This window comes from Macrobrachium nipponense, chromosome 36 (assembly GCF_015104395.2).
Source record: "Macrobrachium nipponense isolate FS-2020 chromosome 36, ASM1510439v2, whole genome shotgun sequence".
Lineage (NCBI taxonomy): Eukaryota > Metazoa > Arthropoda > Malacostraca > Decapoda > Palaemonidae > Macrobrachium > Macrobrachium nipponense.
In genome coordinates, this window is record NC_087220.1 from 45,295,594 (window position 1) to 45,315,251 (window position 19,658).

At 41.8% G+C, this 19,658-nt stretch overlaps 1 protein-coding gene across 1 annotated transcript in view; it reads right to left on the reverse strand.

Annotated features, from left to right (window-relative positions):
* Window positions 1-19,658, reverse strand: part of LOC135203426 (histone-arginine methyltransferase CARMER-like) — a 261,863-nt gene that overhangs the window by 168,824 nt on the left and 73,381 nt on the right. The window contains exons 8-9 of the mRNA XM_064233154.1: window positions 14,280-14,419; window positions 12,755-12,837 (exon numbers count right to left, since the gene is read on the reverse strand). Of these exons, the coding sequence (XP_064089224.1) occupies window positions 12,755-12,837; window positions 14,280-14,419 (223 nt within the window). The remainder of the gene's footprint in view (window positions 1-12,754; window positions 12,838-14,279; window positions 14,420-19,658) is intronic.

Here is a 19,658-nt window from a genome sequence, read left to right on the forward strand (position 1 = left end):
CTGTCGAACGGGAAGGCCCTGCCGAACTCGAGGTCCTCGATGGGCTACCAGGCGACGATCTCCTTGACTGCTGCTGAACAGGGGGAGGAGGAGGAACTGGACATCTCCGAGGATGAGACTCCGACTTAGACACGGCCTGGTGCACCAGTCTGTCTTTGGTGTCAGCCCGGCGCAGGTCTATCATATTCTCGAGCTCTGTCCGAGGAAACAAAAATTGGGACTCCAACAGGTCTCCGTTTGTCAATGCCATCAAGGACTCGGTGTCGCGTGATCTCTCCATCCTAGACAAAGCCTTCGTCCCTTCTAATCAGAAGATTAGCCCATAAATTAGCACGGAGGTGAGCCAAATATGAAAACACCTTGCCCCTGGACTGCAACAGACTGGCAAGCGATGAGGCTCTCACCAACCCTTCTGGGTTGGTTGGTTGGTTTTATAAAGTTTAGGTGTGACACCAAGCAACCCTTCCGGGGACCTGTCGGAAGCTATCTTGGCAATAACCACAGACCAGAAGTCCAGCTAAGAAACCGTCTGCAACATGGAGGCCACCGTAGATTCCAATGCTGAGGCATCTTGTGGAGACAAGAACAGAGCCACCAACCTCACCTGTTCCAAAGCCAATCCCAGCTTCAAGCAAATGACATCTGGGGTAAGATGGCATGACGACAAAAAAGCAGAGCTCGTAGCATATTACTTCCTATGTCTTGTGAGAGGCAGGGGTAGTGTAGTTTGGTAGAGCCCCTAGAGCGAAACGAACCGTCCCGGTCCAAAACAGAGGCGTTAACCTTCTGTAAGACAGACTGAAAGTGCCCTGACAAAGGAAGCTGAGGGGATGCTTTGGGGTCCTGAGTAGCTCCCACCAAGGCTTCCAAGCAAGTAGGAGTGTAAGACGACCAAGCCTGAGTCCTACTTTCCAAATTGTTAAACCCACGAATGAGATCGAAAACTTCCGAAAAGGAAGACAAAAATTCTTGCGTGTCTCCCTCCTCCTGCTCGAGCAACGGAGACCGACAACAAGAAGGATGTATAGGCTCCTCTAAGGCACCTTTCCCACCAAAATTAACGGAAGGGTTAGCAGCCAAACAGCCTGAAACCCCAACTAACCTGTCTGGGCTGGGTCCATGCGTTGGCTTCCGAGACGAACCCACCATAACACTAGGAACATCACTTACCTCAACAGATGATTCAATATGTCCTTGAATGGTGGACGTACGTACATGAGATGGGGGAGATACCTGAACACTCGAGATCGAAGGAGAATCCCCTCGAGTCGAACTCTTGGAAGCACCAGAGAGAGAGAGAAGCAGGCAAACACTCCTGCTCACCAACTCCGCGCTCACTACCTTCAACCTCTTGACAGGCGCCTTGAGATCCTTACGGCGACGAATAGGCCTTGGAGAAGGAGGAGCACTTACATCACGTGCACGGGCAGGGGAGGTTGCAACACACCCGAGATTCGAGGCAGAGGATGAAGCATCCCCTGCAGATCGCACACGGGGAGGAGCACTAACACTGCCCGAAACTACAATCGCCTAACCGCAATACCAGCAAGGAGAATTTGGACGAGCTAAAACATTCGAAGCACACCTGGTGGAGAACATGTAAACTAGACAGTCATTCAGGCAGCCATTCGTTTTTTTGTTTGAATGCTGACTTGCCTAATCAGCACAGAGATATAGCTAACTTTAACAGAAGGTAAGATTCGTCACATAATGTACATTAAAAGACAAAACTCAAATTGTCTGAAGAAAATCATTCTGCGTCATCGCAGCGGCCAATGAGGCATGTATGATGGAACTGAAGACCAGGCTACAGACTACTGTTAACCGTGGGGTAAACAGAAAGATGATAATGAATCTAATGATATATATCTCTATCTAAAAATTCTTGCAACGTCAAATGTGGAGAACGAGAGAGGGGTCTCATGCGAGAATTCCGAGCCAACCAGAGACCTAAGTCTGTGATTGACAGGCAGAGATTTGAATTGGCAGCTAACCCTTGACAGAGGAGAAACAATACTAATACGAACAGAATCTCAGAGAGAGCACTACTCTGCCACTCATTCGACTCCTTATAACGAGTTGCCTGGTAGTGCATTCCATGATGGAATGCGTTCGGCTAGAACCATCAAGAGCAAAAATTATGTACTTGAACATCAGCATTGTAACTGCAATGGGAGGGAAAGAAACCCTCTTGTTCGGTGATAATGCAAATGCTGTGGTGTTGTTGGGAAACAATGCCACAAGACATCTCAAAATAAAAAACCGGAAACTCTTGGGAGGCCCAAAAGGCTATCCTGAGTTTCAAGATAATTAAGAGAAGGTACTATTCGGTCGCATACCAAAAGAATTAACTTACAGATATGCGCCTATTACTCGGACGATGCAACTGATAACAGAAGCATGTTGTGAGGAGAATATACTAATATATTCATAGGTTCCTGTAAATTAAACTCCAGACTATTTCTTCTCCATTTGAGAGACAAGAATAAGGACTGGAAGCAGACCTTCATTCTCTAATGAAGAGAGCAAAGGTGAAGTTGTCCAAAAGGGAAACATCTATGGTGATAAAAGGACACCGAAGACGACTAGTTCAAGCCGAACTGGTTGTTCCCAAAACAGTAGCACTGGAGATTGTTCAAACTTCTTGGTGCTGTCCATCCTGAACATATTGTCTTATGTTCGGTAGGATCCTGAGATTGAACCAAAAACAGTCTCTCAGATTTGGCCCCTGAGGAGTAGACTTCATAGAATTCCTCTTATTTCCTTGTTCATTCCAGTGTAGTAAACAGGAAGTAAGAGGGAAAAAAAAGTGGAGGATTGACTGTTCTTACCCGCTCTTTTCTGACCTTGTGATGTTCTCACTATGTTAAACAAAGCATTCGTTTCCTACAACTGTTTTGTTTGTGCAAACGCAAGCTAAACGAAGAGGACTACACAGAGGACCTCCTCCTATCTCCTTCAGATGCCTTGCCCTGAGGAACAGAGATATCAATCTTGGCACCTGAAGAATAGTCATTCCTGGCTTTCACAGGTGGGTCCGAGCCTTCAAAGAGGGAGGTGAGGAGGCATCAGATGACAAAGACGAAGACGATGACCCTTGTGAAAACTCGCTGCAACATGGGAAGGGAGGATGCTATGTCATGGCAAAGGATCTCACTGATAAAGAGCAGAGAGTTTGTTCGGCAGAGCCAAGCATTCAGTCGGCTCAGCCGAGTCAATGAGCTGAGCAGAGATCACCACTACATAATTATGAGTAGTAATCATCAGCAAAGAACTATCACTTTTTCCAAATTAACTGTTCTCCTTCGAGGCCAAAGCTCCGAGAAGAAGGATAAAGAGGGATTCTGTGTCTCCTATCCTACGTGTTTGGACCCTAAGGTCAAAGACACAAGGACAGTACTTGACCATTCACCTAGGTGTTGCATGCATTACCAAACTTTGCATTACTCCAAACCAGACTGAAGAGCTAAACTCATCTGTACTGGTAAATGCTCTTCTCGTAAGAATTTCCAAGCTTGGCGAGAAAACCCAAATATTGCAAGACAATAAGCAGGCGAGCCATGTTTTGCTCTGGTTCTCGGCAACGTGATGAAGCCAAGCACTCAGTGACCACCAATGAAACCAAGGGATCCAGGGCACTTGGTGAAACTCCTGACTATTAAAATAATTATCGGGAATACTCGTTACCCGTGTTTGGAAATCGCAGAAAACCAAATCATATGAGAATGCCAGAAATTCCAAGGAATATCATCTCTTAGAGACTCCCAGTTTTGTGATAATTATCAGGGATGTTTGTCTCATCCAAATGCTTGGAAATTGCAGAAAACCTTAACACTCTGAGAATACCAGAAATTCCAAGGAATTAGAGCATTCAGCGAGATTCCCTGGTATTGTAATAACAATTATCGTGAATTCTTGTCTCGCCCGAGTGTTTGCAGATCATAGAAGACCAAAACAGTTGAATAGTGATAGAAATTCTAAAGAATTTACGCACTCGACGAGATTCCAGAATTTTCTCAAACAACCATTGGGAAGGGGCCCCTCCTCAACTCATATGGAGGAACAGGCATAAAAACCAGTCCTATACGTATACGGGCATTTAAGACTGGACTGGGAGCACAATTAAACAGATTATGCACCCAAGGCTCCCTAAATGCAAGAACCCAACAGAAAGAGCCAGGGAGAACATAGCCTCCAGGTGTTCGAATCCTAAGAATCTAACACCAGATGTCAAGATGGTGAGAGGCCAGATCCTTCCTCAATGATGTGAACATAAATCCTGTGGGGCTGTAAGATCCTTCCAGGAATGTATAGTTCCTGACCCTAAATCTTGCAGAGAGCAATCTGCCCCTCCTATCCACCTCGCCCCTCCTGGTGTAGTCATTGGAAGTAGAGGGAATAGGTGAGGAAAACTGGACACTCACTTGCCTTGCTAGCAGAACTAGCAAGAGAAGAGAGTAGCAGGCAGCCATCCACGTGGGGTGATGGCCGCGACGCGAGTTTAGAAAAGCATTTTTCCTGAGGAGGGTTACTAACCTTTTGCACCGCAGGAGAAACGTTTGCCGCTACCGAGACCGGTTGATCACGCGAATGTGTCGGTGGTCAGGGAGGAGTTGAATGTGCATCTCACTGGCGAGGGCCAGTACCATCCTCAGACGCGTCCTAGTCCTCATCGTGGCCGAAACCTCTAAAGAGGACTGAATGGGGGACCCGCTACCAGTCTCACTGTGTGCACTGTCACCAGCAAGTCGTGAGTCACCTGAGCAACTCACTCTCTTCTTCCACTCTCTGCCCGAGTCGTGACGGTGAGCGGACTCAGCGTCATAGACTCTGGATGCACGAGAATCTGTAGATTTATGTGCACTCAGGTTATCTGGCAAATGAGTGCCCAACACAGAACTAGTCTTAAGGGCAGAACCTCAAGGACTAGCAGCAGAGGAGCAAACCGAAGTTGCGCTTCTATGGCTCCCAACATGCTAGACCCTCGGGACAGTGTGACGGTTCCAGTTCCAAAGGAACAGGCAAGCGAGCGTAAGACCCAACTGCTTCCTCAGTTTGAAGAGGCAGACCCTTAGAAGTCCTGTGGCAAGACTTGTTGGGGGGGGGGGGGGGTTACTACCTTCTCCTCCTTCTTCAGCAGGGAACCTTAGAAGTCAAAGGGGAGGAGGTTAAAAAATATGATGATTACGAAGAGGAAGATGACGACACTTGAAGAACTCTCTTCCTCCTCGATTTCTTCCTCTCCAAATTCTGCAAGACTTCTACAGGATGGGGCACATTTACCAGCAGAAGTAGAGTTAATAACCACAGGGCAGCTGCGAAGGTATTGTCTAGTGACGAAACTCCAGGATAACAGCGGCAAATAAATATGATCCCTCAAACACCAACACCACTCGGCACCCGCCCCCCCTTCGTAAAATAAGCTAGTGAAAGGAAGAGAGAGGAGAGGAAATACTGGAAGAAAAACAATGGACAAACCTCCGAAGTTCCCCTCAGTAATTTCCAAAGTGTAAGTGTAAATTTCAAATGAATACACTGTCTTGCCCTGATGTTAAAGGGTGAAAAAATGCGATGAGGGTGCATGCACACCCTTGCTGCCGACACTTAAAACATGAAGTAGAAAGGCAACTAGTATGGCTATCACAAAATGTTATCGTTATAATACAATTAAGTTTGTTCATACTTACCTGGCAGATATATATATAGCTGTATTTTCCGAAGTCCGACAGAATTTAAAAATTCGCGGCACACGCAGTGGGCGGCCAGGTGGTAGTACCCATTCCCGCCGTGGGAGGCGGATATCAGGAACTATTCCCATTTTCTATTCATATTTTATCAGTGCCACTGTCTCCTGAGGGGAGGTGGGTGGGCACTTTAATTATATATATCTGCCAGGTAAGTATGAACAAACTTAATTGTATTATAACAATAACATTTTGTTCATGAAACTTACCTGACAGATATATATATAGCTGAATCCCACCTTCGGATGGTGGGAAGAGACAGAATAGGATTTTTGGGAAACTTAATTAAGTAGATGATATACATCTTGGTTCCTCACCTGTTAGCATAGCCGACTTCGTGATTACTGTCACCAAAGTCTGCTTCTGCTTTACTAGAGTTGCCAGCGAGGTAGAGACCTGTAATGCTGGTGCGCTCTAGATGATCTGTCAACGGGGACGTGACCACAATGTGACTAATGTGACTAGACCATATGACCATACTTCTGAGGGCACCGAAGCTAAAACCACCACCTGACCTAACCTATCAAAGTTAGTTCCATAACTTCTAGGCTAAAGAAAAGGAACGCGTCTCAAGCGACCAACCCTTCAAAGTTAAAAGCACACCTATCCCTTTTCTATAGGATAGGATTCGTGTTGCTTCCTGCCCCCAATAATATAACTACGGAAATGTATGGTCCTAGCGACTTACAGATCTCAAATGTCGTCTTCACATCCCGTCGGAGTGTGAAGCGAACACAGAGTTGCTTCGCTAAAGCGTGGCACTCAGGATGTTCCTGAGTGTCCATGCTCTGTTGAAATGCTATTCCGGAGGCCCCGTCCAACCCTCTTTGAAGCATTCAGATTTGAATAAAAATCTCAAATCTTTATGCAAACATAATGAATGAGACCTCTTAAAAGAACTCCTTGGCTATAATGCCAGGGTGTTCTTGGACATGAACCAGTCTGGTCTTTTACGGACACCAGCAGATTGTCGGGAGTGTGAAGCGAACACAGAGTTGCTTCGCTAAAGCGTGGCACTCAGGATGTTACTGAGTGTCATGTTCTGTTGAAATGCTTCCGAGGCCGCGCCCTCACTTCTTGAGCATTCATATTAAGAAAAAATCTCAAATCTTTATGCCAACATAATGACTGAGACCTCTTAAAAGAACTCCTTGGCTATAATGCCAGGGTGTTCTTGGACATGAACCAGTCTGATCTTTTTACGGAGCACCGCAGATTGTCCGTTGACCTTGACTTTCTATAGTTTTATCAGGATAAAACTTGAGAGAGCCTACAGGGCACAGGACTCTAATGCCCTTGCCCAATAAATTGTGCCATACCCTTGGTCTCCAAGCCTTCGGGTCAAGGGTTAGACAGGTTTTCGTTCTTATCAAGAACGGAAGGCTTAGAGGACAGACCGCATTATGTCCTTTAAAACCAAAACCTCTGATGATGGCTAAAACCTCACTAACCCTCTTTGCCGTGGCTAGAGCGGTTAGAATATTAGCCTTTCTGGTCACGTGTATTAAGTTCGCAGAAAGGATAGGTTCGAAATGCTTTTGGCATCAGAAACTCAGACTACGTCTAAGTTCCATGCCGGAACTTTTGATCCAGAGAATTTCAAGATCTCCACAGACCTCAAAGATCGTGAAGCTTTGTTGTTTGACAGAACCGAATCTCTGAGCCTAGAGGCCGTCAACAACAATTTGCATATTCTACAATAGTTAGGACTTCTAGCTTACTCATACTTCAGACGGAAAGATAGAACCATAAGGAAATTCAAAGAGGTCGAGTTGGAGGAATAGTCACTTACTCCAGAAACGGCCTCCTCCGATTGAACACTGAAAATAGGCAGCACTGCTTTGCCTTGGCCAAGAGACTGCCATCTCTTGAAGATCTTATCGCTATGTACCGTTGAAGACGAAGGTAGATATTGAATGCAACCTACGTCTTCACAGACGAATCGAGAGAAGGATTCTCAAGATTCTGAACCTGTGCTTACAACTGACTGAAAACGCTAACCGCTATTTCATTGCTGTCCGGTGAGAAGTCGTAGTTGCAATGAAAGCGGGGCGTTCTTCAGTAATGAAAACACAGGGGAAAGCCGCCTGAAGAACTGCTTCTCATGGGCTGAACATTTGGAAGTAGAGCTGTCAGGTCGGAGAGTAGGCGATGTCTTTATGACATATCTGTTAATTCGGGATGAACAATGAACAATTGTACACCTACGAATATGAGATATATCAAAGACAAACTCAGATGTCTGCAAAATCATTCGCATTATCAGTGCGATGCAGCGGGCGACTTGTACAGACTTCTGTTACCGTGCGGTAAACAGTAAAACCAATAAGTCTAAGATATCTCTGTTGAAAATTCTCACAATATCGAAGGCGATGGAATCTATCGTCACAGCAGTAGATGGTCCTTCATAATTGCGAGAATCCCCTTTAATCAGAGACCTAAGTTCAAGATTGTTGGGCAGAGATAGGTTCGGTAGTCAATCAAAGCAGGGGAGAGAGAGAGAGAGAGACATAAACAACCGTGCATCTCGGAGGCCCAGCTGATACTGAGCGGCTATCAGGCACAGGCAGTTCAATACGCAGTAGCAGAGCCTGAGCTCCCGCTGACTCGTCATCCTGAGTTGCCAGGTAATCCATATTCCACAAAGGAATGCGTTCGGCTAGAACCACCGAGCATAAAAGATATGCTCGAGCATATATTTAGGCGAAACGAATTTCGGTAAATATAAAAGTTGAAATGGTGTTGTCGTGACAAAACCATAAGAATATAAAATTGAAACAAACTCCTGGGAGGTTGCAGGCAACCCCGAGTTGCAGTTCAATTAGAATACTTCTCGTCTAAGTCGCAATCCGTAGAAAAACTAGGATATGCGCCTACCCCTCGGACCATTCAACTGCTTAGTAGAATCATGTCGCGAGGGTAATATACGTAGTATATTTATAGGATTCTGAACAACGATCTCCATCCTAAATTCTTTCCTTCAAGAAAACAATATAAGGATTGGAGATTGACCACCTTCGATCTCTATCAAAGAGAGTGAAGAAGAAGTCTTCCTCGAAGGAAAGCTTCAATGGTGAACAGAATACTAACTGCCTGAGTTGCCAGCTACTCCCTTTACGAAGGAATAGGTATGATATTATCGAGCAAAAGGAAACTCTCAGCAGGCCTATTTAAACGAAACAGAATTCGCTAAATACAGAAGCTGAGTTGGTGTTGTCGTAACAAAACCTGAAGAGTTGTTCTTCCTCCGAAAACTCTTGGAAGGTTGAAGGGAGTGTCAAATAAATACATTAGAACAACAGTTCTTTCGGCTTCTATCCGCAGAGGTAAATACGATATGCGTATATGATTCGACCCATGCGTTAGCAAAATGACGCACAGATAAACTACGTAAGTATTGTAGTAATTTGAACATCGAATTCTCTACTACATCTTTCCTGTACGAGGAAGAGAGAAAGAAAGGAAAACGACTGTCCACGTTCTAATGAACGAGACTTTTAAAAGAACTCCTTGAATCTTTGCCAAGACTCTTTTTCAAGAAAAGGGAGTAACATTCGAATAGAGATCATCAAGAGAGAACCGTGGATCGAAAAAGACCGTTCAATGTTTTTATGATATTGGACAAAAGACTTCCTGGATAGTCTACAAGTCTTTCTCTTAACCCCGGATGAGCCTCTGAAAATGAATGAGAGCTCTTCCGAAATTTGTTAATGAGTTTATCCGCTTAAACGATAAAAACGTTAAAATCTATGTCAATGAGAACTACCCCATTTATGAGGGGTCCCCCACTTAAATGACAATGGGAAAACGTCCTGACTTGACAAAACTATTAGCACTTTGCTAATAGGGAAAACCCTTTAACATGACCGAAAGTCACCCAGGAATCCGAGTATATAATCTTCCCGATCCTCAAAGAAATCGATGCAGAGGAAAGAGGGATAGAAGAAAAAAATTCGGGTATGTCTCTCCGCTAACTCCGAATCCTTTTAAAAATTTCTGTAAAGAAATGCCCTCAACAGCAAATAAGACGCCTTCAACAAGTCTTTTCTCTCGCAAAGCGTCCTGCCGAGCTTCCACCGAAGCGTCCTGGCGAATGTCCACAAAAGCGTCCTGCTGAGCGTCCTCAAAAGCGTCCTGCTGAGCGTCCTCAAAAGCGTCCTGCTTAGCGTCCTGGAAAGCGTCCTGCTGAGCGTCCTCAAAAGCGTCCTGCTTAGCGTCCTGGAAAGCGTCCTGCTGAGCGTCCTCAAAAAACGTCCTGCTTAGCTACGAGCGTGTCTGAGCAGAGAACACCAAGCCGTCTTCTAACGACGTTTCAGAGAGGAACTCGTTGAGCGCCTTGATGCATGCAAGGCCCGCCAAGAGGCGTCCTGGAGAGCGACCTTGCCAACATCTCAATGTTATGACGAACCGCGTTTTGCGTATGACATTGAATATTTTTAAGGGACGTCCTCATGCGAGTCTCCATGGAGAGCCGCACGCTGCTTCTGAAGTGTGTGAACACTAAAGGAAGACGTATGTTTTCGTCTTCCGCAAGGTGCTTGCCGAGCGTCCTGGAGAATGTCTCTACTTATAGGACGTCGAGCACCTCCAAAAGCTTCCTAACGTCTAAATTGCCCTTCTTATGCCGACCAGAGACATAAGTTGATTGACTGTGCAAAGCAGCTTGCCGGCCGTCAAAATTATCAGCTTGCTTTATCGAAGTAAAGCGAACGTTACATAACGTATACGGAGCGCAATAAGGAGAGGAGACGAATACTGAGTTGCTCCTCCAAAAGGTGGAATCAAGAATGTCCTTGATTACCAAATTCTTTTGGAATGCTAGCGAGGTTGAAACAGCTCTAACTTCATGAGCGTTCACTCGCAGGAGGCTCAAATCACTCTTCTGGCAAGCTGAATGAGCCTCCTTAATAATGTATACATGATGTATACATGAGCGGTCACTCGCAGGAGGCTCAAATCACTCTTCTGGCAAGATGAATGAGCCTCCTTAATAATGTATAAATGATATATACATGAGCGTTCTCGCAGGAGGCTCAAATCACTCTTCTGGAAAGATGAATGAGCCTCCTTAAATGTCCCTTAGAAAAAGAGCCAGTGCATTCTTCTAAAAGGGAAATTGTGGTCTCTTTACTCTTTCATCCTCTCGTGACGAGAGAGAGGACGTGAAACGTCCTCTTCTCTGCACGTGCTCGATCTTCGGCAGCCTGGGAAGCGACAACAGGACCTGCCGAAAGGAAGCCAGATCAGCATGAAAAACCCGTAACCCTCCTTCGGCTTTTGACATGCCCTCTCCCTGGTTTCCTGGGAGTCCGACAGAGGTCTAGGCCTAGAGGCGTTATGGGGCCGATCTGACGTTCCCTCCTAACGAGAGAGAGGACGTGAAGCGTCCTCTTCTCTAAAGCTTCTTAGAGGGCGCGAGTCCTTCCGAGAGCTCCAACCCTTGCGCGGGGAGGACGCCTCGGAGGACGAGAAGCAATCCTTCAAGATTCGTGCACGAGCACGATCTTTAGCAGCCTGGGAAGCGTCAACAGGTTCTGCCGAAGGGACGCCAGATCGGTGGGGAGCCCCCGTAACCCTCTTGCGGCTTTCGACATGCCCTCTCCCTGAGTCCTGGGAGTCCGACAGAGGTCCAGGCCTAGAGGCATTATGGGGCCGATCTGACGCCCCCTCCACAACACAAGGGGCACTACACTTCACAACACTGAATGGAGAGCGAGCACTTTAGTCTAAGATTACTTGATGTAATCCTCTAGCAGACACTTCTTCTAGGCCCGTAAGCCATACCACAGGGTTAGGCAAAATAAAATCTACAGGAGGTTAGAAGGTTAATTATTTCTAACTTCTGTTTACTGTGGAGGAAAACTCCTGATTCTAACACGCTCTAAAATGCGTACATGAATCCTCCTTCTTCCGTAATCAGTCACACCTTTACTAATTACATTGAACTTATGCAAAGAAAACATGTAAACGTCATATATACTAAGCGAGTGTCTACCGAAAGTTCCGGTAGCCTCACATTACCATGCAGACAACAAAGTCTGAAACTAGGCTAACTAGCTTCAGACATCAAATGCAATGAAAAAATTTACGATAGCGTATGCCTAGCCACAAATCCAAGTTAATAATCGAAATAACAATTAGGATACTTAAGCGGCTAATGAAGTTTTCAAAATCCTAGGCGGAGGTCTGTAAACAGTTGTTTACCGACCGGCGACAGAAAAAATATGAATAGAAAATGGGAATAGTTCCTGATATCCGCCTCCCACGGCGGGAATGGGTACTACCACCTGGCCGCCCACTGCGTGTGCCGCGAATTTTTAAATTCTGTCGGACTTCGGAAAATACAGCTATATATATATCTGTCAGGTAAGTTTCATGAACAAAAAGTGGGTTTGTATAATAATTATTGAAGTCATTTAATTATTAACATCAAACACAACACATATTTATTCAAAACATCAAAATAAAGATACCACCAAGAAAATCGTGTTTAATGGCTGGTCAGCAATAGCTCACAAACACACGACCTCATCAGAAGATGGCCGAAAGATAAATGGAGTGCTTACATCCGGCAGGCGGGGCGTGCCTACCCGTCTACCAGACAGTAGTTACTGCCTAACCACCTTGTTCAAGAATTTTAATGGCCATATTCCAGCCTATGCTGAAAGTAATTCCTAATGTGAAGGACCGAAGGTTTGTATACAGTGTAGGAACAATTAAAAGTACTGTAGTGTTGACCTAAGAATGAACCCAACACTTGCCATTTCAGACATATTAATAGCACTTGCCATTTTATACATATTAATATATTAACTTTGATCACTGTTGAGGGACAGAAGGAGTTTGCCTAAGCACAGTGGTAATTACTGTCTTTTTCTTTTCTCTCTCAGTAACCATAGTGTTTTGACGATTCCCTGACCAAAACTGTGGGCCATTATAAAACCTAGGTTTGTTGTGAAGAACATTTTACTTGTCATCAGAGACAGAAATCAGAATAATGAAAAACTAACCTTCTATTAGCAATAAGCTCAACTGTTCCAGTAATTAGTTGACCTTCTTTAACAAAGATTGGTTTTTCTAACAAACACCGCACCTGTAAGACAGAAAATCACCAAAAATGTAAAATTGATAAACCAAAGGAATTATACACATGCAATCATTTTCATCACAAATTAAATAAGAGTTCCTGTCATTCAAACTTGGGAGGATAGAGGAAATACTTCAGAATTTCCTTTTTATGAGCTACATTATAGTCTGTCCACCATTTTTAGTCAAAGAAGGAGTGGGGAGTGAAGCAGTGATTCCAAATGTACTTTCTTTATTTTGAGAATTTGCAATTAAAGACTTCTTGATTCTTTAAAAGAAAATTTTATTTGAGAAACATTTAATCAAACTATTTCTAGAAATAGTGTATGGAACTGTTAATTAACAATGTAACATATCTTTCCTCATGTGTTACCAAATCTGCATTTACCCTAAGGGGATGGGAGGGGGAAAATAATCGTGGGTCAATAGCTTGGGTTTGATTTTTTTTATTTATATAGATTTTTGGCATTATGCTAAGCACTGGGGCAACAAAGACCATTCAACGCCAAAACGGAATTGGCAGTAAAAGGATACAAAGGTGTAACAGGAGGAAAACTTTGCAGTTGTGCTATGAAATAATTGTTAGGAGAGGATGGACAGTAAGATTAAAGAAAGAATATGAACAGTGGTACAGTAAAAAGAATTAAATTAAATGGCTTTTTTACCCAAATCTTGCAATTGTGAGAAGCTTTGGCAATTATTAAAAGAAGACCCAAGAGACTTAAAATGAATAAAAATGATGATTATGTGACACAGTCCAACATTATGAACTACGTACATGAATTAATATTGTTGTTCTTCTAAGGAAAAAGAGAGATAGTTAACTGGAATTTGTTAATATTTACATTAATTTTTGCTCCCATATCTTCATATAATATACCTTATTGTTTCCAAAATAAGCAGTAACTCTAAACTCTGCCCAAAGAAAAAGAAAACCAGTAAATACCACAGAGGATTATAACAAGTCAGGAGTCACTGGTCTAACTATCTGTAGATTGGGCAGCTCACAAGATCAAAATTTCAAAGGTTGAACTGTTTAAGAGAACCCAGTTCCACAGGGGTCACTCAGTAGAAAGGGCATCTGGTCTCCAAACAGTGTGGCCTAAAATATGGATTTTTTTGGTAATTTCATGAAATCCGTAAGTCAATGGTTGGGAATTCTCAAAGTCCATGTTCCTGACAGCATCAGCTATTTTCTTTTTCTTCAAGATGGATGTTAACAAGCTTGGAAAATGACAACACTTGAATTAGGAGTTGCAATAAATGTAGCAAGACCACTGGGAGTAAAAACATCTTTTAAACAGCACATTATGCTGTGAGGAAAGGAAATATTTGCACGTTTCAAGGCCAGTAACTAACTGAATTATACACTCTTCATAATACCTTAAGCCATTCAAGCTAAATTCTCAGTTTAAAATTTCTCCTAGGCAAGAGAATATTCTAGCTTACCTGATACCAATGTGTGAGAGGTTCCGTTGGAGCTGTAGATAGCCATACGGTCTGTGTTGAGCCAAGGAAAGCAACATCGAACCAAAATGCTAATCCATGAAGTGTACTACTTTTTAGGATGTGGAATTCAAGTGGTATAACTGAAAAAAAGGGGGGGGGAAGAACTAAACAAATAGTTCAACACGCAAAAAATGTCCACCCAACAACTAACTGAATTTCTTTACGATATATAGTAACAACTAAAACATTTTTCAAGCACTCCCTCATATATATACTTCTGCTTTAAAAGAATGAGAAACCTTTTATGAACTTTTAAATGAGTAAGGTAAGAAGAAAATAATTTATGTAAAACTTGAAGCATGTGCCCTATAGAGTGGCAGCCCAGACCATTGAGATGCAACGAACGAGATACCAACTGCAACCCCTACTGGTATTTAGGAGTTGACTTGTAAACTGTGAAACTGACCGTCTGCCAAAAATATTTGGGTGGCTTACTGAACAATCACTACTAATTGCTTGTTAGGATTGGATTATAGAATTTAGGGTATAGCCCAAGCGCTGGAACCTATAGGATCATTCAACGCTGAAATGAAAGTATGGCTAGATGGAAAAATGAGGAATGAAATGAAAATGATAAACTGATGACAATCCTGCACTTGAACAGGACTGTACATCAGCAAAGGCCATTTTACTCTCCCCCCAGCATTTCAATCATCCAAAGTTATGAAAGATCGTTTTGTAATTGCCTGTTAGGTGTTGGGTTTAGATCCAATATATGAGATACCAGATGAAACTAATATATAATATATCTGTGGACTCTATTGATAACAGAATGACCAGTGACAGACATACTGGAGGGTGGGTCCCCCCTGACAGACACACGGAAAAGGGGGATTAATTGGTTCTAGATTTAACTTATGAGATACCAAGTAAAATTTACACTATAATGGCACTGCACATCCTACAGTACTGTGGTGGTAACGACAGACATCTTAGTGGATGGTTACCCCCTGACAGACACCCCATAATAAGTGGGGAGGGGGAGACAGGATCTATATCCAAAATTGGATACCAAGTAAAATTTTTACTACAATATCACTGCACACCCTAGAATGCTGTGATGGTAATGAAAGACACACCCTAACAATTTTGGGGAGGGAAGGGCAAGCCCTGATAATTACTGCATAGACTACGTATAGTAGGCTACTATTGAACCGTATTGTACATTATCCTCTGTATTTTATACAATATTATTTACTTATTTCTTATAAATAACAGTCTTCTGTAGGCTTATAATGATTCAGTCATATTACTATTTTGTCAAGCAAGCAACTGACTTCAATTATAGTACTCGCTTTATCTTTGTTTATGAGATGAATGTTGATGTAGCGGTGGCTGGAAGACTGGCACTGTAAAGCAGCATGTAAGTTCTTTTCATTATTAGAGTTATTGCTGTAAAATGTCTATGTACATAACGTTTGTTAAATAGAGTAATACACAACTATTAAATAGATAGTAATACATATGTAATGCACGGTGTCCATAAAGTCCCAGTACCATTCTAGTCAATAAATACTTGTAATGGTACTAGGACTTTATAGACACCCTGTATCTACGCTATAGTCAGAGTACAAATCATGATAATTGTGCTGCAGCCTACTCGGTTTGTTTGATCGAAGCAGGACTACCTTCTTTTAGTTTCAACTGACTTTCATACCAATGAAATCATAGATACATTTGTGTATGATCAGCTTTAGGAATGACTGTATCGTTGTAACTACAGTGGTACCTCGACATACAAAAGTCCCAGCTTACGAAAAATTGAAGTTATGAAAGCAGATACGAAGATTTTTTGCCTCTACATACGAAAATAATTCAGGTCACGAAAGGTTGTTGCTTAAAGTCCCAAGATTCGCCCGGACTGCCGAGAACAATTTTAAAACTCGCCCCCCGTCAACTGAGTAGACTCGCCACCATCCGCCCACTCTCCCATTGGTTCCTGATGCTAGTCACCGCAATAAGATCCTGCTCTCCTATTGGTCAGCATCTCTCCCATCATGCTCTACGTAAAGGCGTTCTTCAGCCATTGCATCGCACCAGTGTTATCGTACGCAAGCGGAATTCGTTCGTTCACATATACAATTTTGTTTGTTAACGTAAATTTGTGTTGGTGATTTCGTTGTACTACTTTATCGTGTTGTGTGAGAACTTAATTAGTATACTACATAACTTAATTACGTACAGTATAGTCATGGGTCCCAAGAAAGTTGCTGAAGTTCACGGAAAGAAGAGGATGCTTTCTATGGAGACAAAAATGGAGATTATCAAAAAGTATGAAGCTGGCATGTGGTTGAGTGTGATCGCTAAGGAATACAGCCGAAATCCGTCGACGATAGGCACCATCCTTAAGCAGAAGGAAGCCATCAAAGCAGCTACACCTTCCAAGGGCGTGACTATTTTGTCCAACAAGAGGAGCCACGTGCACAATGAGATGGAGAGGCTGCTTCCTGTATGGATAAAAGACAAAGAAATCGCTGGCGACACGATAACCGAGACAGCAATCTCCCAAAAGGCCAGTGCTATTTTTGGCAATTTGATTGCCCAGGCCGAAGACGACAAAAGAGAAGGGACTGAGTCGTTTCAGGAACATTGTGATAAGCAGGCAGAAGCAATCTTCCTTGGATAGTTAATTTTTAAAGAGGCCATTAGTAGGAATAAGCAAACAGGAAGATCCCAGTGATACTACAAAAAAAAAAAAAAAAAAAAAAAAAAAAAAAAAAAAAAAAAAAAAAAAAAAAAAACCAAGTTTCTTTGTAAAGTTAAGTGTTAACGTTTTGTGCCATTTGTTAATGTGTTTTGTAACGTTTAGTGTTAATGTTTCCTGACATTTTTGTGTGTGTTTCGTAAAGTTAAGTGTTCAAGTTTTCTGCCATTTGTCCTCCTCCTCTCCCGCCAATATCGGAGATTGCCTCACTCGAAAGGTAAGGTTCCACATTTTACTACATACGTACATATGTATGTACAGTATTTCTTGTATATCATGTACACTAATACACTTTATTTACAGGTATGTAGTACATATTAGTAGTATATATAGTTTAAGTTAGGTATTGAATGGTCCAAATTGTTGCATTTCATTGTTTATTGGTCAATTTAGCTTTATTATAAAATTTACTGGGGTGTTTTTGTAGGGCTTGGAACGAATTAGACAATTTACATGTAAAATGCGGTTCAAGATATGAAAAACTCAGGTTACGTAGGCCGCCTCGGAAAGGATTAATTTCGTATCCTGAGGTACCACTGTATAGTCAATTTTTTTTTCGGCTGGCATAAAATTCGTCAAACATAATGCACCTGGTTGAGGAAGGACACTGAGGATCTCTATTTTTTAAACAATCTCTCCACACAAAGTTATTCCAAACATTTCCATTCTCTCAAGAAGATTATGAATAAACATAGAGAAATGAAAAATGAGCATTATTGTGAATTTGTTTTATCGTTAATGTTTAATGAGTAACTGTTCAGCAAATTGTTAGGGTTTAGTGACTGTTTAATATGTAAGTATTCAGTGAATGTTTACCGAGAGTTTAGGGTTTAGTGAATGTTTTGTAAATGTTATTGAATGCTTGTGTAAGTATTCAGTGAATGTAAACTGAGTGTTTAGGGTTTAGTGAATGTCTTGTAAATGTTATCAAATGTTTGTGTAAGTCTTCAGCGAGTGTTTTGCGAGTCTTGAGGGTTCTGGTGAATGTTAGTGAATGTTAAGTGAATGTTTGTGTTTAGTGAATATTTAGTGTAAGTATTCAGTGTGTGTTTAGGATTTTGTGAATATTTAGTGAGTGTGTAGTGAATATTTAGTGTAAGTATTCAGTGTGTGTTTAGGATTTTGTGAATATTTAGTGAGTGTTTAGGGTTTAGTGAAGGTTTAGTACATGTTAGTGTTTAATGAATAATTACACAAGCATTCAATAACATTTACAAAACATTCACTAAACACTTACTCGTAAACATTCAATAACGCTTACTCACTAAACCCTAACAATTTTCTGAACAGTTACTCATCAAACATTAACGATAAAACAAATTCACAATCGCACTAATTTTTCGTTTCTCTATATTTATTCATAATCTTCTTGAGAGAATGGAAATGTTTGGAATAACTTTTGTGGAGAGATTGTTTAAAAAATAGAGATCCTCTGTGTCCTTCCTCAACCAGGTGCATTATGTTTGACGAGTTTTATGCCAGCCAGAAAAAAATTGACTAAAGTTACAACGATATAGTCATTCCTAGAGCTGATAATACACAAATGTATCCATGATGTCATTAGTTTGAAAGTCAGCTGAAAGTAAAAGAAGGTAGTCCTGCTTCGATCAAACAAACCGAGTAGGCTATAGCGCAATTATCATGATCTGTACTCTGACTACAGCGTTGATACAGGGTGTTCATAAAGTCCCAGTACCATTACAAGTATTTATTGACCAAAATGGTACTGGGACTTTATGGACACCCTGCATTACATATGTATTACTATCCATTTAATAGTTGCGTATTACTCTATTTAACAAACATTATGTACATTCAGTGAATGTTTTTTGAGTGTTTAAGGTTTAGTGAATGTTTTGTGAATGTTAGTTTTAGTGAATGTTAAGTGTGTATGCATTCAGTGAATGTTCAGTGAGTGTTTAGTGTGTAAGTATTCAGTGAATGTTTATGTTCAGTTAAAGTTTTGTGACTTTGTGTGTAGTGAATGTTCAATAAGTATTCAGTGAGTGTTTAGTGAATGTCTTGTGAATGATAAGTGTTTAGTAAATGTTTAGTGTAAATGTTTATTGAGTGTTTACTGAGTGGATGTTCATTCGCTGTTTAGTGTTTAATGAGCTTTTAGGGTTTAGTGAGTACTTAGCATTTAATGAATGTTTGGGTTTAGCAAGTGTATAGTGAGTACTTAGTGAATGTTTAGTGTATAGTGAATGCTTACTGAATACTTAGTGATTGGTTAGTGTTTAATTAATGTTTAGGATTAAGTGAGTGTTTAGTGAATGTTTACTGAGCGTTTGGGGTATAATGAGTATTTAGTGAGTTTAATGTTTTAAGTGTTAGTGAGTGCCTGGTGATTGTTGGGTATTCAGTGAATGTAGTGTTATTGAGTGTGAATGTATGTGGGAGTGCTTACTGAGTGTAATTGCATTGTAAATGTTAGTGTTTAGTGATTGTACTACATTACTATTCAGTTAGTGCTTAATGACTGTAAGCATAGAAAGTCCTGTAATTTACAGGAACCATCTATGCTTGACACTCCTTACATCCAAGAGCAGATGCTTAGGCAATGACCACAATGGTTGGAGTGCTTACGCCAACCTGTTTTCGTGAGGTAATTT